This window comes from Macaca nemestrina, chromosome 6 (genome assembly GCF_043159975.1).
Source record: "Macaca nemestrina isolate mMacNem1 chromosome 6, mMacNem.hap1, whole genome shotgun sequence".
Classification (NCBI taxonomy): domain Eukaryota; kingdom Metazoa; phylum Chordata; class Mammalia; order Primates; family Cercopithecidae; genus Macaca; species Macaca nemestrina.
Genome location: NC_092130.1, coordinates 79,625,561 through 79,644,786, shown reverse-complemented (window position 1 = coordinate 79,644,786; position 19,226 = coordinate 79,625,561). Strand labels below are relative to the sequence as shown.

Genomic DNA, 19,226 nt, shown 5'->3' with positions numbered 1-19,226 from the left:
TGACTTAAGGGTAGCTGCCATTAAATTGAGAGGAGGGAAGGATAGGTCAGAGTACTTAGAGGAGAGTTCGAAGGCTTAAGAACAGTGAGCAGAAGAAATCACTGGATGAGGTTATTTATACCTGGAACTAACAAGAAGGGAAGAGTCCGGGACCCTAGTAGGTTTTAAGGAAAAAAAAAGTGTGTATATATATACACACACACACACACACATATGTGTATATATACACACACACACACACACACACACACACACATATATATATATATTTATGGCTTTAACATCTCAGCTCTAGAGAAACATGAATCAACAAAATCTAATGCTTAATATGCATGCTTTACCAGTACAAGTTTTCCTACTATGTGGTCAAGTTATTACCTGATATTCAAAGCAGGGGGTTGTGTTTAGCTCAAATTATGAACCTGGTCTACAAAAGTCTGGAATTGTTTGATTCTAGGGGTATCCAACATAATAGGGGATATACAACATAATAACAGCAAGAAACAATTTAAGAAAACTCTACACCTAGGTTGGAAATTGGATATTATTTACTAAAGTGCTGTTAGTGCAAGCTTGTATTTTCAAAGTAATAACAATAATGGCATTATTTTAACATTTAAGATATGATGGACACATTTTTTCCTCTACTGCTCTTACTTTTTAAGTTCATCACAATTAGTAAATTTTATTACTGAGAGCAGAATATAACCTCATCCCTTGACTCCATCAAAAGAGTAATTCTCTAACTCAGAAGGCATAAGCATGATTAGCAAAGAAGGGAGGAAAGTAACTCATATCTTTTCTTTTGTTGTCTTTATTTGTATTTGCTCTAAATAGGTTCCAGTTTAATATTTGTTCTAATTAGAAAACCAAGTGATTGAAAAACTCTGCTCTGATTTTATAAACAAGAAATATGTCCATCAGCTAGTTGAAAAAATAATTTTATGATTTTTTCCCAAATATTCTGAATATCAGGTTAAAAGCAGTAGAGTTTGTACAGGAAAGCCTATATAATACTCTACAAATGAAATCACAAAATTTGATAGAAATACCACTGACACACCATAACAGTTTATCTTAGCAAAGTCCAGGTTATATAAGAAGATAATTATATTTTAAATAAGAAACCCTAGGGCTTATGTATTATAGAAACTGCAAAAGTGTTTATGTCAAGCACTTAATGATTTTTCACAAAAGTTAACAACTAGCACCAAAAGTGTCAATATGCAGAGACTTTTGTATATATTTATTGAGTACCACTTATTTGTCTGGTGAATAATTAATATCTGACACCTGTACTTCAACAGAAATTTCTCATTTCCTGTGTAAATGACAAGGCTGGCTCTAAAATAGAGACTACACGGATGTGGTTAAATCATCAAGCTAGATGGTGTTATCGTTTTTCTTTGAATATAATTTAAATGGGTTGCTGTAGAGCTATTTGAAGATGTACACTACCAAGAAGTGGCATGTTTGCAAGCTTACAGCGAGTAGATTAGTGGTCCTGGTGTGAAAAAAGACTCTGTAGCTTGGAAATCCAAACGGGAAATGGTCAAAAAAGTTAACACTTACATGCTAGTCAACTAACATCAAAAGGGACTTTCCAATAACAGCACCTTTGCTGTGTTACAGACAAGTTAGTTGCAAAAATAATGTAAAACATGTCTTTTAAGTTCCTGAGTATAGCCAGGCGCGGTGGCTCACGCCTGTAATCCCAGCACTTTGGGAGGCTGAGGCGGGCAGATCACGAGGTCAGGAGATCGAGACCATCCTGGCTAACACAGTGAAACCCCGTCTGTACTAAAAATACAAAAAAATTAGCCAGGCGTAGTGGTGGGCGCCTGTAGTCCCAGCTACTCGGGAGGCTGAGGCAGGAGAATGGCGTGAACCCTGGAGGCGGAGCTTGCAGTGAGCCCAGATCGCGCCACTGCACTCCAGCCTGGGCGGCAGAGTGAGACTCTGTCTCAAAAAAAAAAAAAAAAAAAAAAAAAAGTTCCTGAGTATAATTAAATCTCTTTACTTTATTTACTCTTAGGGAAAAATGATTTAAAAGGAGAACTATAAGAGTTAAGCAAAGTTTTGAAAGACATCATATTGTCTAACTCTTAGAAGAAACTAATGCTTAATAAGATAAATAATTACTAAATGCAGATTTTAATTACGTGTTTTTCCAATGTTGTTATAGGCTCGCCAGTATTTTTTTCAATTGAAGCAGTAAAAATAGTAAAAGTGATTTCAAAACAAAAATGACTACCAACTCACATAGACGAATCAAAATATAAAAACACAAAAAGTTTAGGCAAAACTCAGAATTCGCTATTTTACAAAGTAAAAAGTAAAAGAGGTAAACTTTAGTGGCTCTGGGTTTTTTGTTTTTGTTTTTGTTTTGTTTTTTTTTCTTATTCCCGAACCAAACTTTTAGTTTCTGTTTTAGGTCTTCTACATATGGGAAGTTATCTGAGTTAAGATTCCTTTTCTAGGATCCAAGAAAGACTGAAAGTAATTACTATGAGTGAATAATATTATGACTTAAGTGCTTAATAATTTCTGGAAACGGTAAGAAAAGGTTAGCTTTTTATCTCCTAGTGAAAACAGTTTTTAGACTGTAGATGTAATGCAGAATTAAAAGCTTTGTGAATTTGCTAAGTCTAGTTGTTGTTCAGACTATAAATATGAAAAAAAAATGCATTCAAATATAATTAGCTAAATGTCACTGGAAGCATAGAAAACTCCTGTATTTACACTGAACTGAAACACCATGTCACCAAGGAGAACATACATGCTTTTGCTAAGAAGACAATTGATAGAAATTTTTGTTTAACTGCAGGTCAAACAAAATTATTTGAGAAATGAGAGAGGTAGAAAGAAAACTGGCTTTAATATCTATGCTCTATCTAGAGAAACATGAATCAACAAAAGCTAATGCTTAATATGCATGCTTTACCAGTACAAGTTTTCCTGGTACGTGGTCAAGTTATTACCCGATATTCAAAGCAGGGGGTTGTGTTTTCTGTGCATGACTCAAAAGAACAGACAAACCAAAAAAAGACCCTTCACAGGTCTTTAACTGTCATTTTGTGATCATAATGCAACTTTTGAAGCTTCATAAGATAAGCAAACACCTAAATTGAGTAACTATTTTAATGTTAAAGATAACTGAAGGAATCTGAAAATGTGTTTCATTTTCAGTGAAACTAAGTATCTTAGGCATAGAAATTATTTATTGTTAGGCAATATCAGCCTTAAACTGAGAGGTTGGTTTGGACTGTTGAACTGACAACAAGTAGAGTTCTACACGGAAACTTTTAACTGAATTTTCAACTAGAACTTCCCTTTCAACATCACCTATCACTTGAAATAGCAACTGCAGAATCCCAGAAAATGAATTTACTGAACATTGTTTAGTAACAAGTTTTCACTTGTGAAAAGTTAAATATAGCTAAGCTATCACCAAGTGCCACTCTTCTCTGTAAGTTTCTTGGCAATAATAAGCACACAGTTGCAACTAAAATTTAATCTAAATGACATTGTTAACTATATCAGAAAATACTGTGTGACAAATCTTATAGGTGGAATGTATCACAAGTTGAGAAGCAAATTAGGCTATGATACATATATTAGGAATCAGTTTTTGCAAACTTTAGACACTGACTACAAGAAAAATCACTGTAAATTAAGTTAGTACTGACACAGTTCACTAAAAGAAAATAAAAAGTAAAATTAAAAAATGCCAAGTGTTTCATTATGCCTACAAAAAAACAGAGAGAACACACATATTTTGTTTATTTGTTTATTTCAAAAGATTATTTTTGCAAGGCAACTTGCCTTAAAGCGCTGAAAAAATAAAACCTTTAACTGTATCTTGTTTAGGATTTCTAAGACCTAGCAGTTATGGGAAAGCCATCTTAGTACCCTCAAAAAAAAAAAAAAAAAAAAAAAAAAAATCTTAAACACAGCAAATGAAAAGGCAAAATTGTCCCACAATACTTGATGAAGAGCATTTTTAGTTTAATTTACACCCTAGACTGCCGTTTGATATTTGGCCCAGCATTTGGTAATGTTGAATGAAAAATATCTTGTGTTATTTTAGAGCAAAGAGAATCATTTATTCCATAATGATAAATTTTAATAATATACATTTGGGTACTAAAATATATTATTAACAAAAAAAATATTTATAAGGTCCTGGTTCCTCAGTCAGGAGGTCTGGGTTTGAGTCTTAACACTGCCACTAATAAGCTTTGTGACCCGAGATTAACTCTACTGGTAACTTATTGATCAAAGCCAGTGGAAGATGGTATACACATTGTATGTATACCTTTTTGTAAAGTACATCTATGTATGCAAAAGAAAATTTTTCTTGTCAGTTAAGCATCTATAAATTTGCAGTTATGTTTAGTTAATCTGCAAGTTTTATGTATTTCAGATCATTGATATATCATGACACTAAGAGCTGAAATATTGTTTCCTAATTTTGATGTGATAAAGCTGTCCTGATGTGTACATTTGTACATTTCTATACATCTATAATTCATGTTTGCACTGTTTGAGGTTTCTAGTCAACATATAAAAAACAACAACAAAAAAAGAAAATAAATTATCCAAATATGGAAAAAAAGTCAAGTTGCAAGTATTGGACCTGACTGTATAATCTCTCAGTACAATGTTCACAGATTTATTCACAACATCTAATGGATCTTAAATATGTCATTTCTTAGCTTGTAATAATAAAGAACAAACTTTTATCAATAATATCAAGCCTTAAAACTAGGATAATTATTTTGAGTGCAAAGTTAGCTGTAGAATGCATAAACTCCATATATTTTGAATCCTCAAAGTACAATGAAGTAACACATGGAACCATTTCTCATAGACAACTCCATAGAAGTACAGTTGTTTGATGAATACATAGGAAGCAATTCTTGGTGTGCTTATGAAAATAATATAAGGCATATGGGAATGAAGGGGCTAGTAATAGGGATGAAAATCATATCTACAAATGTAAAAAAATATATCTCAGGAACTATTTTCACATTTTAATATGTGGACAAAATTAGGAATATAATAAAAGTATCATAAGTTTAATAAGATTTTTAAATTTGAAAGATTTATAATCATAGTTGAATCACGTAAGATAAAAATTGGTTGGAAATAACGTCTTTATGTTCTTACTCATAAGTGGGAGTTGAACAATGAGAACACATGGACACAGGGAGGGGACCATCACACACCTGGGCCTGTCGTAAGGCAATGGACAAGGGGAGGGAGAGCATTGGGACAAATACTTTATGCATGCAGGGTTTAAAACGTAGATGATGGGTTGATAGGTGCAGCAAACCACCATGGCACATATATACCTATGTAACAAACCTGCATGTTCTGCACACATCCTGGAACTTAAAGTAAAATAGAAAATAAATTAAAATAAACAAAAATTTAAAAGTAGAATTTTGAAAACATTTTTAAAATTTACCCACAGCCAATCACTGACCCAAAGTGATATGGAAATTCTTAAATGCCAGAAAGGTGAGGAAGAAAGAAAATAATAATAATAATAATAGTAATAAATGGTCCATAATTAGTTTCCAATATGTCTTTTAAAAATATTTGCAAAAGCTAAGCCAACAGTCAGATACTTTCATATTCTAAATTTTTTATTACAGGTGTCAAACTGATTAATACTCACTAGTCATTTCTGCTATAGCCAATTCTAATTTTTATGAACTCTTTGTACATTGTACAATAATGGTTTTTCAAATTATCCTTTCCTTTCAAGGAAGTGACAACCTTGTATGTATTATTCAACATTTGTTCATTGTTTTATTGTTTATTTCTTTAATCTGTTAAGGAGAACCACACAAATATAGTACTAACATTTCATTCATATTATCAGCTATTATAATTGAAAATAGATCACCCTCAAATACCTGAATGCAATGCTCATTGGTTTGTAAAGTTGTAATATGAATCTTCTGGGTCAACTTAGGTTTATTACCCTCCACTTGAATATGTTATTAATAGCAAAATGTATAAAGCCTCATGCATATTTATAGTATTTGATTTTTATATAGCTATTAGGAAAGGCATTACCAGATATAATAATTGAACTAGTGCCAATTACTTATTTAATTTACTTAATAGATTTTTTGTTATCTGACACATTATTTAGCATGGCTAGATATGCTAGTTAAACTATTACAATATTTTATTTTACTTTCTTCCATCAGGTTTCTTTACCAGATCTCTGTAGCCTTATTTGGCCCCTTTCTTGCTAACTCATCCAATTTGAAAGTTATTTTTCTGCTTACAGATCAAATTTTTGCTATTTAATCACCCCTCTCTCTCTTTTTCCAATGTACCTTCAAGAAACATGAACCTTCATACCATTCTAAACCAAAATATATCTGTGTTTGTAACCCCACATCGTCTCACATCTTGTGGCTTTTTCCTCATGATTATCTCATCTCTCACAGGGTTTCTAAATTCAAATATGAGAATGGGGATATGAGACAGAGAAGAATGCACTTGATAGATATCATGAAAGATGTGAGTTCCAAGTATGAAAATGTCAAACTTGAGAGACCATGGCTAGGGTCAGCTTTAATCAGCTAAATGTTAGGAAGAGTACAGATTCAGAGTTTTCAAATCTTTCCATTTCTCAAGAGTTTATGGAAATCTGTACTTTTATTAAAAAAACCTCCTGGCTTTTAATCTTGGCTTTAAGGTTTCTTTTTTCTTTATCCAGTGGAAATAAATTTTGCTTGCTGGCCATATTTTACCCAGAAGTCATTGATTTATGAGCTCTATCATCAGATTCTACTTATCTATTCATTCTTGTAGGAGGCACATGAATATAGAAAGCTCCCACCAAACTAACAGCAAACAAATATACACCACTTGACATTGCCATGATTTGATTCCTGTTTCCCTTTCCAGTCAATTTCAAACCTTTAAACCAAAGTAGTAATACTATTCCTGCATCTCCCTGATGCCCATATTTTTAAAATTTCCAGACATAAGTTCAAATAAATTTCAACATGCTGTAATTATCTTTGCTCCAAAACATTGTGTGAAATTTCTGTGCATACTCTAAAGATGAGTGTAATAGACTAGTAGACTCCTCCTTCAAGTTTCTTATAATCTACACTAAAGGTGGGTATAATCCAAGAAATGAGTAGGTAGAAACCCACGAAAATTAATCAGCCCCTTATATCTTAGTCACTAAGCTACACCTATAAAATCTGTGTGTTAATGCTATCATTTACTTTGAGATTATTTTATTATATAACAAATGTGTTCTTTCACACTTTAGTGAGTTCTTGTTTACTGAAATGCTTTAATTCAAAGGTACCAACCAATATAGTAATGCAATGTAACTATAGAGAAAAAACAATCTTCCTGTTTCCTCCATAATTGAGAAGGTGTGACCCTACCTGTTACCTATTAGTAACAGGTTTATATCAGAAGAAAATTACATACTGGATAAATGTAGGCATGGAGTATGATTTCAAGAGTGGGTTTCAGCTAAAATGACTAGTCTTACAAAGAAGTCAGTAATCTAGAAAGCTTATTTTCTGATTTTTATCCAATTTTTAAAACATGAGCCCACACAGAAATACTCATTCACAGGATAAGACTAATTTATTTATAATCGTCAGCACAATAGGAGTGTAATAGGCTCAATTTTCAACTAGTTGAGAAAACCCAAAAGCAGAATGAAGACTCAATAGGGAAGTTAAAGATAATTCTTAAAATATATGTCCATCCTGAGTAATTGAGTGAAGTATGTTAAATATTAGTACTCTGATGAATATTGTATTCCACTCGTATAAAGACACTATATTCAAAACTCACATATTCATCCTTAAATCTCTGACTATGTAATGATTTCAGTTTTATGATTTCATATTCTTCAGTGAGCAACATTAAATAGAGCTGGTTCATTCTTTTATTTAAGTATTCATACTTAAACCATAAATCAGGTGTTTAATATAAATTTGCTAAGCCCAACATATTTGAGGACATGATGTGAAATTTATTATGCCTTAGTAAAGAAACTCACCTTATCTCTAGGACCAAAGAGAAATTGATTTTCCAACCTTCTACATTGTGCTGGAAGATTGAAGAGCCAGCCTTTCGAATGATTTTATCAGAGCTATTGACAAGTGACCGACTCAAAGACAATTCACCATCTCTGAAACAAAACAAAATTGCCAGCTTTGTGAAAGTAAGAAACATTTTGTCTATATAGCACAGTACACAATTTGAATTAATACTGGTGATGAATTTTAGATACCTTTTCCCCTACAAGTTAGAAGGAAATATGCAAGCATGATGAAAGGTGTTATGAGGATTAAGTGAATATGACTCTCAGAACAAGAATCTACAGGTAATATTTTTGAAATTAAACAATTTCTGAATAAAAAATGATATATATGGTACTTGAAGAAAAATAATCACCAAACATAAAGACAGAATTACATAATTCAGCAATCTCTCCTCTGGGCATATACCCAAAGGAATTGAAATCAGTATGTCAAAGAGATGCTTGCAGTCCCAAGTTCATTGCAGCATTCTTCACAATAGCCAAGATGTAGAAATAATATATGTGTCCATTAACAGAGGAATAGATAAAGAAAATGTGGTTATATATACCAATGGAGTACTAGTCAGCCCTTAAAAAGAACAAAATCCTGCCATTTCTGCCAACATGAATGAACCTAGAGGACATTATGGGAAGTGAATAAGTCTAAAACAGAGAGACAAATACCTTTTAATATCACTTACATGTTGATTCTAAAACAGTGGAACTCATGGAAGTAGATAACAGAATATAGGGAAGAAGGAGTGGGGAATGGGGAGAAATTGGTCAACAGGTACAAAATTTCACAGTTAGACAGGAGGAATAAGTTCTGTTGCACAACACAGTGACTATAGTTAATAATATTGTATTGTATATTTTTATGTAGCTGCAGGAGATTTTAAATGTTCACACCACAAATAAATGACATGCTTTTGAGGTGATGGATATGCTAATTAGCCTGATCTTATCATTACACAGTGTATACTTGTATAGAAACTTCACATTGTATCCCATAAATATATACAATTATTATTTGGCAATTAAAATATGATTAAACAAATAAGCTCTGTTTCCTACTAGTCACTCACTAGCTCTATTTAGACAACAGAGACAGAATGTTTTGTCAGTGCTCCTCCATCTGTATAATTGTGATTCCTAAGACTGTAATTTCATTTTTACAGAAGGCATATATGCATAATAGAAGGGGCTTCTGTTTTGAAGCAAGAATAACTTGGACTATCAGGTGATCTGGGCATCTTTGTGACTCTATGACTTGCTTGAATTCCTGGACTCTACTCTCTTTCTAAGCCATAGTGGTCTTACCTTACCTTGAAAATTACAATAACTTTATCTAATATACCATGGCTTTGTGAGGATCAAGCAAGGCTCTGCATGCAAAAGTAATTTTTCAAAAATTGCATCGATTTCAAAACATCTCAACAATGAGTCACTTCCCTGACAGTTGGTGGAGAGACAGAGATTATAGTAGACAGAAAACTCATTCAGTAGCCATTGTTACTGGCATTTTCTCTTACATTAAAAAAAAAAAAAGACTACCTCTCTGCAACCAATAGTGTCAAGCTAGTATATCATGGGGCATGGTACTAGCTGAGATGGTGGTGGGAGTGATGATGCTGGCAGATACCTATAATAGTATGCATGCCATTAGAACATTTATAACTGAATAAATTCATTATTCAATGGACCATTTTCTTGTACTTTATAAATGTAAACCCAGACTCAGAAAATCAAAAAGCTACTTCTTATGGGATACCAATAGTAACCGTAGCCGTTTGAATATTTGTATTTATTTCTTTACATCACCTTTTACTTCTTAGAATGTCAAAATATAGTTAAAAAGTAACATGACTATTTGCTCCATAACAAAGTCTAAATCTGTGTTTTTGTTTTGTTTTGTTGTTGTTGTTGTTTGTTTTTTTTTACGCAATCCTCTCCTAGTATCAATGGAAACATTGCCTGTGTAACAGTTATTGGATGAGTTCTGTGATTGAAGCCTTATAGTTTGGTATTTTGGTTTGCATTCTTTTTTAAACATGTAGTTTAAATTTGAAGCAGTTCAAAGCATCATAGGCTGCTACTCCCTGTGAAATTCAGAATTCTATAAAAATTAATATCTTAAACTATCCTACTGATGAAAATGATACATTTGCATGCCTGTGCATGGCAAATAATTATTGCTTTACAGGGGGCATTTAGGATGCCAAGAAACACGGGATGTGCTTTACTGACCATCGGCCTAGAAGTCAATTTTTATATTATATTTCTAATGATAATAACTACTTATGAATAAAAATGTGGCTATACACAGAAGCTAACATTCACACTTTGGGAAATATGACTACATGGTTTCAGGTACAAACTATCACTATTTCTGGGGATAAGAAATATTTCTAATCATCACCTTATTAATTGATGTATCAATGTCCTCTTTTTCTAACCACAGATTGATATCATTATAATAATTATTTTCACCACCAATAAACTTTCATAGGAGAAATAAAAATATACATGGACTTGCACTCTTTAAAATGTGTGGAAAATCAGGGTATGGTGGGCAGTGCCTACTCAGGAGGCTGAGGTGAGAGGATTACTTGATCCTAGGAGTTAGAGACAAGTCTGAGTAACATCACAAGTCCCTGTCTCTAAAAACTAAGTAATTAATTAAATAGATAATCTATAGATGATTGCTTCATTGACATGTAAATACAGATACATTTTTACATGGCAGAATGTTTGCTATGATGTTTTCAGCTGTTCCAAACCTTTTCAGAATATCCAAGATTTAAAAAGTTTAAATCAGTGTTCTATGAATAAAATGCTACCATCTTACTCTGCTGTTTGAATTTCTTTCATTGAGCTGGTGATAAGCCAAATTTCAGACTTTTATCACTGGAAAGAATTTTGAATGAAAATATCTGCAACTAGTCACACTTCTTATACTCAGTGTGGGAGAAGGCCACTTAGTACAATCTGAAGCTCTAGAGTAAATTCCTCTGTATAAAGTTAAATGGGTCCCATGGGATGTTTCACTCATGACCTTGGTAGCATTCTGTCTCAGAAAAGGCTCTTCCTTCCCATGAATGCGAAGCTCGAAGGATGTTGCCACCCCTCTACTTATTTCTCATTCCAGATCAGACATGACTTTTGAACAGCTGCACTGAAAACATTTATTGCATAGGATCATCTACAAGAAGATTCAATACGTACTTTTACAAGGAAAAGAGCAAAACACATCAAAGAAATCACTCTGCACAAATCAATATAATACAAAGGATCCCTGTTTACATGGAGCAAAGAAAAATTCACTAAGATAATCATCCATGTGATACCAATGGCAGGAATTAATCACTTTTTAGGCAACCTAGTATCTACAAATATTTCCAGGCTTCACCACAAGTTACTCTAATAGATTTGCAGTACGTAAGACATATGATTAATTTCACTTCATGGCATTAGGTCTCAAAAGCCCCGTATTCCACCCCTCTGAAACTCTTCATGACTTGGCTTTTGAATGTATTTGTTCCCTTTGGACTAAGTTAAACTTCCTCTTTAATATAAAAATTTTAAGAAAAGAATTTGCATGAAACTAAGCCTGAACACATACAGCAGGCCATTTTGTATTTTCATTACCTAAGTGTCAAACAACTAAAAATAAAGATGATAGGTTCTACCTTAATTTATTGCTTATGAGTTTTATTAGAATTGTGAAATGTGAAATGTGAAGTAAAGTGCAAATTCTAGATTTCACGAGGTTGTGTTTCAAACTAGAACAAACTGGAACAAACTTTGCTGTCAATGGTAATACTCTAAGTAAAAATACTTATTTCCACTTTCAATTTTATCATAGGTTTCAGAACTAATATTGTTGATTACTTAGTAACACAACCTAAAGTAATACTCAAATTATAAGGGAGATTTCTGGATAATAAGAAAAGTAAGTTAGTCTCATTTGTAGTCAACCAGAAAAGTAGTGTGTAGCAAGTGTGTAGCAAGATTTAAGGACTAACAAAACAAATATTTATAGCACATTAAAGTCTATGTTACACTTTCAAATATATTATCTCATTAAATGAGGATGCTTGCATATTTTACCTGTGGGAGCCTTACATTAACACATTTCCAATCATACCCAAAAGAGCACAAAGAGCGCCGGGCGCGGTGGCTCACGCCTGTAATCCCAGCACTTTGGGAGGCCGAGGCGGGCGGATCACAAGGTCAGGAGATCGAGACCACGGTGAAACCCCGTCTCTACTAAAAATACAAAAAATTAGCCGGTCGCGGTGGCGGGCGCCTGTAGTCCCAGCTACTCAGGAGGCTGAGGCAGGAGAATGGCGGGAACCCGGGAGGCGGAGCTTGCAGTGAGCCGAGATCGCGCCACTGCACTCCAGCCTGGGCGACAGAGCGAGACTCCGTCTCAAAAAACAAAACAAAAAACAAAAACAAAACAAACAAACAAAAAAAGAGCACAAAGAGCTAGTTAAGTCATAAACCAACTGTGAGGTCTATTAAGAAAGAAAAGTTACTCAAGAACACACCACTTAATGCCTTCACTGCTCTTTGACTTAAACTTTATTAACTAATAGGCTTTCGTGGAAGGAAACATGAATTTTAGATGTTCAATAATCATTACTTGACCTATGCTGGAACAATTCCTTATATATATATTTAAAAAACAAAACAAAACAAAACAAACATGCCACAGGTATTCCTTTGGAGATATGAGAGTGTGGATGGTTGGTGAGAAGGTTGTGCTGGTTCTCTATTTTTCCGTCTGCGTGGAATGATGGGACTATAGTAACTGTAGATGGGACCTTCAGTTGCGGGGGAAGGGTCGAAAGGATAAAGGAACTGCCTGTGTATGGCAAAAATGGTAGCAGAAAAGCTAAATATGAATCTGGGGTGGTGACGCAAGATTCAAGGACTACGGAAGGCCCTTCTTTGAAACTGCTGCCAAGCCACAAGGCTCGCAGTGCCCCCCAAAGGCCAGAGACTGCCTTGGTTGCCTCACTTGAATACTGGACCGGGATCTGGAGTCGAACCTCCATTCCAGTTACTCAAAACTGGCCTCTCCACGTGGCTTGGGTAGAAAGAGAGTCAATGAGATGATTAGATCGTTTCATGAGTCAACTCCTCTACCAGAAGCGCTATTTGGGAGTTGAAACGAAATAACGAGCTCGAGTCACAAGCTTTTCCACTGAACCTTTCATCCTGGAGAAAAAAGAAACAGTGCTCAGGGAGCCTAGATGTCCTCGCATTGTTCCTGGAGCTCCAACTCCATCCACAGTCTCGGTCTCTCAGGAAGAGCCAAAGCAGCCAGGACGCTACAGGGCACGGGTGTAAGCGCGATGTTCGCGGTCTGCCCTCTGCCTCGCCCCACCAGACTGCCATTGCGGGTTTTAATTAAGAAGGAGGAGCCACTTGCCAACTGAGCGTTGAAAGTGACTTTGGTGTGTGTGGGGGGGGGGGGAGAGGGGGGAGGGAGGGGGGCGGGGAGGGACGAAAGGGGCCTGAGTCCTGAAATAAAGGCTTGCCCCTGTCTTCTCACTCATTCTTTCCCCCTCGCCGCCAGCGCTCTGGGAGCAGGGGGATAGCCCCGGTGCTCGCCTCTCTTCCTGTTTGGTTAACTCAAGCGCCTGCCCCAACGCCTTCTCAGCCAAGCTGGGAGGAAACTGCCTCAGCTTGAAAAGGATGCGGGCAAAAACCCAGCCCGGCTAGCTCAACTGCCGCGCCTGTGCCCGCCTCCTCTGCCTTAACGCCTAGGGCTGCTTCCACCAGCCGGCGACGTCCAGGAAAGGCCACAGGAAAAATGACACCCGTGCAATGTGGAGTGTCCCGGCTCCACTCCCCCCGCAGGGATTCGAGGCGCGCTCCTTTTCCTGGCCACGGTTTAGGGAGGCTCGGAGACTGACACCTCGGCAGTATCTGGCGACCCTCTCCTCACTCGCCCCGCCCACTTCTGCTCTCCAGGGTCCGAGCCAAGGGCCCGAACCCTCGGAGTCCTAGTGAGCCTTGGCCGCTTTGTCTGAGATCAGGCTTATCTTCCTAGCCCACCGCCCGGGAGGGAACAAAGAGCCTCGACCCTCACGCTCTAGCCTCTGCCTCTCATCGGAGCCCCACGCGCCCATTCATCACCTTTCTAAAGACCCCTTTGTCTGTCTGGCAAGCACAGGTCTGCAAGGGATGCCCACGCCCCTGCCCAAAGTCCTGCTTTTCTAACAATTGAGCCAGATTGGATATTCAAGCCACCCAGTCTTGTGTAAACGATCTCATACCGGTCTCTTTTACCCCCTCAGAATAGACCATGTTTAGATTCGTTGATGCATAACGACCATTCCAGTCCATTCCTTGCTAGCTTTTTCATTCTCTTCCAGTCCTCATTGACTGTGCTACTGTTATCCTGGTTTTCTACAGAATAGCAAGTCCTTCTGTAAGGATAAACCTGCATCTTGCTCACTTAAATAAATGCTTATTAACTAGGGAGCAGGAATATCAAGAAATGGAGTGCAGGAAGTTTAAGAGCATGTGTGTGTGTTAGCAGTCCCATCACACACACACACAAACACACACACAGACACACACGCGCAAGGACTGTTTTCTTTGTTTTAATCAATGTCAGATAAAAATATAAACCGGGCAGGCATCTCTGCTGGTGTGTAGTTTCTGATAGAGGACGCCTCCAAACCGGAACAGGGAGGACTTCCGAAACAGGACTTTGAATAGAGTTGACAATCAGGTTCACATCCTCAGAAAAAGGCTTCCAGGCTATGTCAGCAACACAAAGTTGCACCACCTCCTGGGTAAACTTCAAAGACACAGAGGCCAGCGGGTGGAAGGAAGTGTGGTATTTAGAGAACTTAATGGGGCGGGGGAGAGTCTGAACTCATCTAGACAAACTAAAAAAAAAAAAAAAAAAAGCAGAAATATAGTCTCTGTGAAGCTACAGTACCCAGTTTCTTTCTAAAACTGTAACCATGACGCCCATGCGTTTTACCCATAGAAGAACAAATAAGGAAGTATCCTTAGTGGTACTGGAGTTTCTAACGCAAATTATAATACATTAATCTATCCAACGTCAAAAAGAAAAAAAAAAAATAGAGAAACAGAGTATACCTATTTCCTGCTTTCTAAGCTTTACCTTCAGCCCTTCAAGAAACGATCTATCTCCAGTATCTCCTTAGGTGATAGGACAGATAAAACAGGCAACCGTTTGGAGAATAAAGACACCTCTCTCTGTCCACAGATTAAAAGGACAAGGGCACACGTTCTTTGTTGACACTTCTGCAGTGACTTCTCCTTTGGCGTGAGAGCACCCAGGGCCAACACAACTGTCACCACAACCGCACAGAGCAAGTTGAACTCATACTGGGAACAGCTTAGAGAAGCACGCACATCTCAACAACAGCCTTTGTTATTTAATTCATGACACTAACCCACACGCAAGCTCAAACACACACACATGCTATCCTAACCACCACTCTACCTTCTATATTCACATTTCATTTATGGCTTGACTTTTTGTCATATCCTGAAATGAAGCTTTGCATTTACCCGATGAGTTGCGTCTCCTGGTGCTCCTCAGTTCTTGCTATTTCTTTTGTCTTATAAAAGATCAGGAGCAGACTTATTGTGCAGATCGTCCACCTCTTCCTAATGGAGCGCATCTTGGGTGCCCGGGAAAGTCCTGGTTGCCCCAGCTCCGGCACCTTCTCTTGATATAAAGACTCCGTTTTGGGGAGATAGTCGCGGGGTTGAAATCTGTAAAATGCGAGGAGAGCTTGGAGCCGGGATCCCAGGATCAGATCGCTGGGGTCTTCTGTGGCCGAGCTCCCTCTTGTCCTCGAGCGCTGCCCAGCGACCTCTCGCCCCGTTCGCGCCAGCTCTGCCAGGGTCGCTCAGCGCCTCCTCCCTGGGGCTCAGGTTTCTTTTCAGATGAGACACCTTGTGCATTGGAGGTGGCGGCAGCTTCTGCAGCTGGGTTCGGGGGCGTCACTGGCCCTTCCCTCTTGCTAGGAGATAAACGCTGCGCAAAGCCAATCACCGGGCTAAGGGGGCGGAGGCTGCTTGGAGAGTAACGTCCCCGGCTCTGCCTGCTCTGTGCCGGGAGAGGAAGCTCACAGTGCTACGCGCCTGCGAGCTCACGCACATACACATATACATACATACATACGCACACACACGTACACACAGAGCCACACACCCTCTCCTGGGACATCAAAGCATCAGCTCTCTGGACCTGGGGGCTCCAAGATAGTCTATCCGCATCTAGGTGAGAGGGCACCTCGCCTGGGGACAGATTACAAAAGCGTCCCGCCCGAGGAATGCTTCGGGTAGAGCTAGGGGTGGATTGCAAGAGGAGTACCTTCTTTCAATCGCTTTTGCTAAACACACACCCTCACACGCAAAAACAAGCCCTCCGAGGTGGAGTGAAACGGGGTGCCGGAGTGGGGATGGCGTTGGAAGGAAGAAGACTTTTATTATTCCACCAACAGCTCAATCTGGAAAGACACGCATGAACCTCTTAGGCGATCAGCCCACTCTGCATGGGTGGTGGACGACGACCCTGGCTCAGCATTCTGAAGGAAACAAGTGATGATAGAGGTGTCATTAGGAACTTCATGGATATTTATGCTCCTCTCTTTAATTCTCATTTGGAAACTCCTCACGCAGAAGTCAAGGAAACTCCAGTCCCGCTTAAACTTCATTGCAGAGAAACAGGGTTCTGAAAAAAAAAAAAAAAGCAGCTACCACGGACCTCTCTTTTAAACGCAAATACACCCACACACATTCGGATACCAAGAAACGAAGGAAAGAAAGAAGGAAAGGAAAGAAAAGGGGGGGGGGGAGGAAGGAAGAACAAAGTCCTCTCCAAAAGTCTCAATTATATATACATACATATGCAGCCTCTGATTGTCACGTCTCCTCCGTCCTACCATTTTTCGTACTTGTATTGGGTGGCAGGGACACTTTTCAAGAGTTCTGTGTTCAAGCGCTCGCTCTGAGTACCTCTCCTCCATCCTTTGGTCCTTGACGTCAGTGGAAGAGATGCCTGCTACTCTGTTAGTACCACGCCTTGGTCCCGGTCTTTAATGTGGTCTGGTAGGTCGGGAGGCACCTCTAGCATGAGACAAGGTATTGGAACCAGGATTTCCCTCATCTATATGCGCCCGTCCCCAGCTCCCTGGTCGCCAGAGTTTCTCTCCAGTTGAATTCCTTGTTCCTTCAGGTTGAACAGTAGCTTCAGCGGTCTTTCATGCTCAGAAATGATGAGGCCCAATTCCAATCTTCCCTCCCGCCGGAAGTAAGAAGGGGAATTCTGAGTTGCTTGTCGCCTGACAGCTTAAAATAGCAACGAAAACTACCAGCATCTTTGCTTAAAAACCTGAAGTTCCCTCCAGTGTTTACCATACTTCCTCTAGAGTTTAGGAAGTTAAGAACTTGTGAGATCTTGAGTTTCCTCCTCGCAGCACAGCGAACGGGGTCGGGTATAAAAATGCTCCAAGGAGCAAGTAATTACGAACCTTTATTGACACTACAAGTGCCCCGCAGGGAGCATTTCGAGTTTATTGATGTCTAGGCAAATCCAGCCTGCATTAATGCATTTCCGTTGGACTGACTTCTGTTAGACTCACTTTTATTCTGGCAAAAACTGCCGGAATAAAACAACTTCTTATTCAAGTTAAAAGAGTTCAGGGGCTGAGGGCAGGGGTCGGGTGGGATAGGGATGCGTGGTGAGGATGCTAATTTATCAAGGATAAACTTTGATTTGTAAACAGTAGACAACTATATTTTAGATTATAAGTAAAACACCACTCTCTGTCAGGGATAGAGTAACAAGTATCATTTCATTAAACTAATTATTTCTTAGGCAATTGTTATAGGGCAGGCAATGTGTGAGGGGATGGGAGTACAAAGATGAACAAAACGTAGCATCTAGTCAGACACAAATCCTACTCACTCAAAGGGGGACATCTTTTAAAATAATAATTTACAGTATGGCACCACGAATCAGAAACATCATTTGAAATATACATGGTATCTGAGTAAGCTCCTGGGTTGAAGTACATGGAGTGTTTAAGCCTTTTGAAGCCCCGAAGATGAGTTTCCCTGTGAAGGGAACACACAGACCCGTTTTCAAAACTGACAAGGGATTAAGCCAAGCAGAGGGAGGATAGAACATTGCAAGTGGAAAAAGGAGTATGCGCAACTGCAGAGAGGAATAAAACGCTGGTGCTTTGGGGCAACTTTGAAGTGGCTCAGTACTGTTAGAAGGGAAAGTGGTAAGGGAGAGTGCTGGTCCAAAAGTTTCGGTGTGCTCATAATATTCTATGGCTCCAGAGTGTGAAGCTGTCTTCTCTAATGAGAAAGCCACAGAAAATCTTCAAGAGGAAAGTGAGTTTAATTTATGTATTAAGCTTTAAATTACATTAGGGGAAACTACTTACCTAGCCCAAACAGAAAAAGAAAAGAGGGAAACTAAAGCAACCAAGAACTAGTTATAGGAACACATAAGACAAATGTAAATGCCCAGAAGAAGAATAAGTGAGCTCTCCAACTGTATAATGCTGCTGTTTCTGAATTTTTTAAGCACAGAACTTTTTATATTACGGTGAGCAATTCTGAATGACTGATAACTGTTCAGCGAGACTCCAGGAATTCTTCTTCCCAAATTAAAGCAATTTAGTGTTTGGAGTGTAATTGAATGCCATTTGTTTAGTATTGTTAGACTCATTAAATACAGAGCCATTATAATTTACCAATTGAAAAGAAGCCATACAGGCCAACACTTAGACCAAAGTGAGAACAGTATGGTTTTACTCAATATGTAAGTAGGTGCAAGAATTATAAATATGGGACAAAAAATCTTGTCCACATAAGAAGTCTTTTGGAATTAACTTCTTCTATTAGAATGCTTAGTTTGATGTTCCTGAGCAAATAAGGTTGTTTCTAAATTTTCATTTGATCTTTGGATTGTAAGTTCTTCAATAAAGAGAATATATTTGTCTTTATTCAGCACAATTCTGCAATTATACAATAGCCTATAAATAAATAATGTGAGTAATGGCAGCTGGTTTTAAAATTCTACTTTATCCTTTGACTTAATGTAAATTCATATTTTCATTGC

The 19,226-nt window shown here is 37.9% G+C and overlaps 1 protein-coding gene across 1 annotated transcript in view; it reads right to left on the bottom strand.

Moving 5' to 3' along the window:
• LOC105471055 (ST8 alpha-N-acetyl-neuraminide alpha-2,8-sialyltransferase 4) overlaps positions 1-17,437 on the bottom strand; it is a 103,204-nt gene extending 85,767 nt beyond the window's left edge. The window contains 4 exon segments of the mRNA XM_011723398.3: positions 8,063-8,194; positions 15,653-15,936; positions 15,938-16,823; positions 16,997-17,437. Of these exon segments, the coding sequence (XP_011721700.2) occupies positions 8,063-8,194; positions 15,653-15,936; positions 15,938-16,051 (530 nt within the window). The 5' untranslated portion in view covers positions 16,052-16,823; positions 16,997-17,437.
• Between the last annotated feature and the right edge of the window lie 1,789 nt (positions 17,438-19,226).